At 40.3% G+C, this 6,000-nt stretch overlaps 1 protein-coding gene across 2 annotated transcripts in view; it reads left to right on the top strand.

Annotated features, from left to right (window-relative positions):
• Nucleotides 1-2,115: 2,115 nt before the first annotated feature.
• fbn1 (fibrillin 1) overlaps nucleotides 2,116-6,000 on the top strand; it is a 60,908-nt gene continuing 57,023 nt past the window's right edge. Inside the window, exons 1-4 of one of the 2 annotated variants that reach the window (XM_087176143.1) lie at nucleotides 2,131-2,148; nucleotides 2,315-2,408; nucleotides 2,626-2,910; nucleotides 4,728-4,810. In XM_087176143.1, coding sequence (XP_087032269.1) covers nucleotides 2,708-2,910; nucleotides 4,728-4,810 — 286 coding nt within the window. In that variant the 5' untranslated portion in view covers nucleotides 2,131-2,148; nucleotides 2,315-2,408; nucleotides 2,626-2,707. Of the gene's footprint in view, nucleotides 2,409-2,625; nucleotides 2,911-4,727; nucleotides 4,811-6,000 lie in introns of both variants that reach the window. The other variant, XM_023414620.2, reaches the window with a different exon arrangement.

Raw genomic sequence — 6,000 nt, 5'->3', positions numbered from 1 at the left:
TATGATATAGTCAATTAAAAACAGGCTGAAATACATGCATCCTGTTATTGTTTATATTAACATTAAAGTGATTCAACTGATGAGAGAGGTCAGGAGAGTGTTTAGTGTTAATAACATGAGCATTTGGATCATATTAGTAAAGTACTGTGTCATCAACATATGAAAATCTGGAATATTTACATCCAACAGTGAGGTCACTAACATGTAAAAGTAAAAGTAGAGCAGCTGTGCAGATGAAACTAGGACCCTCCAGAGCTAAAAACTGTCTGAATCATGACGTGGAGGTGTGGAAGCAGAGCTCTTTGAATTCTCATATGAAAGCATAAGCATTTCAGATTACCTACGAAAGGTCATGGGCACATTAAAGGGAATTTACAAAGGGAGTAAAATGGATAAACTTATGAAACTAAAGATGGGGCAGCCTCCAATATTTTGATGAAGTGGTTGGGCTGCAGTAACCCAAACAGGACATAACTAAAGTAAAAATAAAGAAACTTTGTAAGGACACTGATCAGAGAACGTTGAATTGGATGGAGATTATTAAGAGCAAACCTGTAGGATTGCACTGTGGTTGCACTCTGGGTGCTGCCTGACAGTTGGTTGTCTTGAGGCAGACAAAGACTCTTGGCAGTCTGCTCTGGAGTAAACGTGGTCTTGTCAGCAGTGATGGAGAGGCCTTGCAGAGGGCAGGACTTTCCAGGGGAAAAGAAGCAGCGCAGTATTGTTGAGACTAGGTTTGAGGTGGTGGGCAGACATCCAACTGGCGATGTCAGCAAGGCTAGTGGAGATGTGTGCCTCAACCTGAGCGTCTGAGGATGGAAAAAAAAAGTTGTGGAAGTCAAATTAATGATATATATACTATCCTGTACACAAGATGAAATACGACAAAAGAGCGGGAAGCCTGTCAGAGCACGTTAGGCAGGTCACCAGCATTTTCATTGCAGAAGAGTGAAAAAATGGGCTGAAGGTTGAATTGGGTGCAGTGGTGCAATGTTTTGTCTCAACCTTGCACTGGCAAAGTGCTGTAGTGATCATATTTCATGTAACTATTGTCTTGAAAAAAAAAGTCCAGACCAACACATAATCTACGAATAAGTGCAGGTTGAGGCCGTCTTTGGACGTTTATGGAGAATGTGGATAACAACAAAAAGAAGGAGAGAAGGGAAAGAAGCTGATAAAGGAATCTAGTGTAGTGGAATATACAGTGTCAGGGGGTTTCTCTTGGTTTTAGCATAGCCTGCTTGAGAGAGGAGCCAGGCTGACTATATTTGCTGGGTGTGGCCGCAGACATGAATCAGTGTGTGAAAACTATCACTGCACCGGACAAAATTCCTCAAAACATGCAGGATACACAGTGTAAATATTTACAGGACATAATTCAATATAGAGTGAAGAGGAATAAAAGGCTTTTTATTTATTAGTTACTGGGACAAAATTGAAATTTGTGAAGTAAAGTGTCTATTTAGAAGTCACTGACTGAAAAAGGATGTGGGAAGCCCTTAATGCAAATCACTATGGTTACTTTGTGATTAAGCTCAACTGCTTTAAACTACATTTTGGTACCAGAAGTTTTAACGGTTTATGGATCAGCAGCGTTTTGATTCGCAGATGATGTAGAAGCCCTTTTGCAGTTGTTAAGGGGCAGCGGGGAATCTGGACCTTTCCGGGGGAAAATCCTAATAAATTAATTGACAGGCTTCCGACACTTATAACTCATTATTACCAAATAAAATGATTAAAAAATAACCAAAATTATTTTCCAAAACGTGACTATGCATTAGTAAATTCATTAACATTGATAAAGTTAGAACTTATAAACCCTTTGCTGTATAATGCGTGCCTTGTAAGAAAAATGCCACGTTTTATAAGAATGAACAGGTGCATTTTTTTTTTAAATAAAAAATAAAAATATATTTTAGGTTTGACTATATTAGCCCCTGTCTTCTTCTCCCAAGCTTTTCTGGGCTGGCTATAATATTATTATATCAGTTAAAGGACTAAAGTAAAGGTCCAGAGCATAACTTGAGCATTTTTGCACTCAAGCTTTTGTATCGCGAGAGCAGGAAGAAGAAAGGGGGAAAAAAAGTTTTGGGTAAAGTTGAGTAGAGCAGGGATGAGGAAAAAGCTCTGCAGTGAGAGAGAGACTCAGTGAGTTTTGCCATTCTCATCCTCTGGAATGCATCAGCTCCTCTGACTTATCTGTGCAAAATCAACACACAACTGGATGCGCACCAGCAGAGTCCAAAAGTTACAATGCGCATTTATTTATAGCAGCTCAGCGAAAGGTTTGAGTGACTTTTCTTCTTCTCCGCAGTTTTTCTTCTAAACGTTTATTCAGCAATACCTGCCAGTAAAAGTGAAGCAGTCCTCTGTCGGGTCTGAGGCGAATCTCCTGTTCGGGAGACAAGGTAAAGTAACGACTCATTCGTGCGCACTTTTTTTGTTGTTGCACATTATCATTTTAACGCTGCATGCTTTTGCGACTCTGAGCTGAATCATTTTCTAACTTAATAATTGTAAAAATCATGTCACAGCAGCTACTTCTCAGAGTTGTTTTTCTTTTGTGCGCAGCATCTCCTGCACTCTGCGTCTTTTCCAAATGTTTTTTTTTAAATTGTTTTGCAGCTTTGACTCCACTGCAGAGGTCGACGGGGCTGGGAAACTAGTTAAGGTGACTTTTATTCTACCGAGCACTGGAGTTGTACATATGAGAGTGGATATGCCGGACAGTAAGAGTGGAGGACGGCTGCTGCAGTTGGCCGTGGCTCTGGTGGCCTTGCTGTCGCTCTGCGCCGAGCTTGGAGACGCTGCAGAGGTGGTGGACACCGGGGACAGCGAGCTGGTGACCAAGCAGACCGACTCCAGAGCCAGCAGGGCTAAGAGGCGGGGAGGGACAGACGTCCTCAGAGGGTAATGTGATTATGATAATCCCTGTTCGTCCAAATTAGGAACACTTTTCTATTTTTTTCTTTTTTCTTTCCTTTCCTTTCCTTTTCTTTTCTTTTCTTTTCTTTTCTTTTCTTTTTCTTTTTCTTTTCCTTTCTTTTCTTTTCTTTTCTTTCTGCCAATGTTCACCCCTACTTTTACTTTAAGTGAGCATCTTTCTGCGTGTGTTTTATTTTGGCTTGGAGCAGGTGTCTGTTCTTCTCACGTTTAACTCGCTGGTCCTACACGATCACTGAAGGTCAGAAAACACTTGTGTGTGTGTGTGTTTTTAATAAGGCAGACTGAGACCCATGAATGACATTGTCTATGATGGGAAGTTTGGAGCAAAGTTTAGTAATTAAATACTGGCAAGAATATCACATTCCTGCTGACTGCAATAATAAATTACATCCAAACAAAGGAGGCCATTGGTCGTGTGTGGCTGCGGCTGAGAGAGAGAGAGAGAGAGACAGAGAGTGAGAAACAGAGAGAGAGAGAGAGAAAGAGAGAGAGAGAGACTGACTAACAGCCTAATCCTCTTTCTGGCCAAAAACACCACACCCCAGTTGTGGATAAATCACATCTGCAGCTGTACACAGTGGGTCACTGCTGGAGAGGTTGTGTGTGTGTGCTTGTGTGTATGTGAAAAAGAGAGAGGAGAGGAGGAGAGAGAGAGAGCAGGAAAAGAGAGACAGACAGAAGGAAAGCAAGAAAAGAAAAGAAAAGAACGAATGTCTGTGTCCAGTGATGACAGCAAACAGCTGATGAAGGTCACACAGTAGACAGCTCAATGAGCATTCTCCACAGGCATTTTTATTTGACATGCTTTAAGTTAATTTATCAGAACATCTGGGTTCACAGGCAGGAAGTGCATACAGGCTGCATACTGTGTCATGCTGACTTACCACTATAAGAATGTTTCAGATATCCATCAGGCTTCATTATTCACCTCATGGATCTGTTTGGAGTTGCACCTTATAATATAGACACTGACCCCCGGGTCGACACAGGCCCAGTAAATTTCGACTTGTCACAGTCCTGTAGGTGACAGGATTGCCCAAGAATCCACTTCCATGTCAGATGAAATATTTTTCATCATGAAATTCCTTGAAACACCTTGTGCAGGGATATTTTCCTCACCAAGGATATTTTGTATTGGGAAGTGCCAAATGCTACATGCCAGGCCGCGCCCGACATTAGCACGAGAACCATAGGCATGTGTACTTCCCATCCTGGGGGTGGGGATCCCCACAGCAGGTCATGAGATTGATGTGAGTGATCATTAGATAATTGCATGGGTAAGAAATACTGTAATACTCCACAATTTGTTTTTTTCTGGTGGAATACGTTATAGGTTTACCTATTGGGTTTAAGTTAACCCTAACCTGTGAAAATATAATTTTGGTATTTTGAGATGGCCTTTGTGTTCGCTAATCCTACAAATGTTACTGGAACTTTTGGGGGTGAATTTTGGTCCTTTGCCTGGACAACTGGGGTCAGGCCGCAAATCACCATCCTGCTGAAGTGTCCTTGAGCAACGTGCCCTTATTCCTGTTGCCTCTGATAAAGTATTCTGCAGAGAGAGTCAAAAAACTGAACATTTGTTCCTACAGTGTGTGGGTCAGTAATCAATGAGAGTAAAGAGCAACTGAGGGTCTAAGTACAGAGGGTTTTGTTTGATGTACATCATCATGTAGCCACAAAGACAAACCTGTGATCAGAGTCTGTAAAAACAAAATGGACTTGAGAGTGATCTGAATTGTGTGAAATGGACTGACCTTTTGATACCGCTTCTTCCACAGACCAAATGTGTGTGGCTCAAGGAACAATGCGTACTGCTGCCCAGGCTGGAAGACTCTGACTGGAGGAAACCAGTGCATTGTCCGTGAGTATCACCTCCATTATTCCACAAGCGCTCCAGTAGGTTGTAAATTCAGGTCGGGTAGAACTTCATCATCATCACAAGCAGTAGAGTCCAGCACCCCTCTTTTATTTGGGCCATTCAGTCCCAGAGTATTATACATCTTGGATTAGAGCTGAGAGGATTAGTCGATTATTCGATAAGTCCAGGGAAAGAAAAAAAAGCAGCAAAATATTTTGATAATCGTTTATATCCATTTTTAAGCAAAAATACCAAACCTCTGATGGAGCCAGCTTCACTCAGTGTGAGCATTTCCTGTCTTATGTTGTAGTGAACTAAATGTCTTTGGGTTTTGGACCACTGGTTGAATACACAAAGCTATGTGAAGATATCACCTCAAGCTCTGAGAAAGTATTATGTTCATTTTTCACTCTTTTCTGATGTTTTACAGACCAAACCAAACAAGCTAGTGGATTCAATGAACAAATAATTGGCAGATTACTGTAATAGATAATGAAGATAATCATTAGTTCCAGCCCCCTGATGTGCAAAGTGAATGCATGTTACATTATCTTAAATTCCCTGCTTTGTTGGAAAAAGATCCAACAGGAATGTGCAATTAATTTGTAAATGAATTCATCTTCTTTCTTGAACATTGTCAAATGAATGGGAGGAATAAAATACACTGTTATTGTATGTAAGTTTACTTTATTGCACTTGAGTCTGTTGGATGAAACCAACTGATCACTGCAACTTTCAGATAGTGAATGGACACTGGTAATACTGACAGCTAACACTCTCAGAAGTCTTGTTGCATCCAGATTGTTCAGAGTTGGTGAAAAAGAAGCTAACAATTACAGTTTCAGTAATTATTAAATTGGTGTAATATAAATAACCCTAAAGACCTCAGTGTATACGAAAAAAATAATGCAAATATTACCTAATGCAAAATATTAAAAACTAGTAGATGCTTTCAAGATGTGCAAAAACATTTTTTCTAATTTTGTTGCTTGACCATTTGCCTAATTAATGAGACTAATTTATTGGATTTATTCAGGTATAAATGGCCACTTAGTTGTTTAAAGGTGTTGCATCACCTAGTAATTTTACATTAGCAATTGCTCAGTGTGGCTAATGGTGATGATAAGCCAATTACATGACCTAAAACAAGTGGGAATTGGTCAATAATTGTCATGCATTTACTCTGGTATTCT

The sequence above is a fragment of the Seriola lalandi genome, unplaced genomic scaffold (assembly GCF_002814215.2).
Source record: "Seriola lalandi dorsalis isolate HSWRI2012SDOR001 ecotype SW California unplaced genomic scaffold, Sedor1 jcf7180002054537, whole genome shotgun sequence".
NCBI lineage: Eukaryota > Metazoa > Chordata > Actinopteri > Carangiformes > Carangidae > Seriola > Seriola lalandi.
The sequence above is the reverse complement of the archived record's forward strand: the minus strand, read 5'-3'. Positions and strand labels throughout refer to the sequence as shown.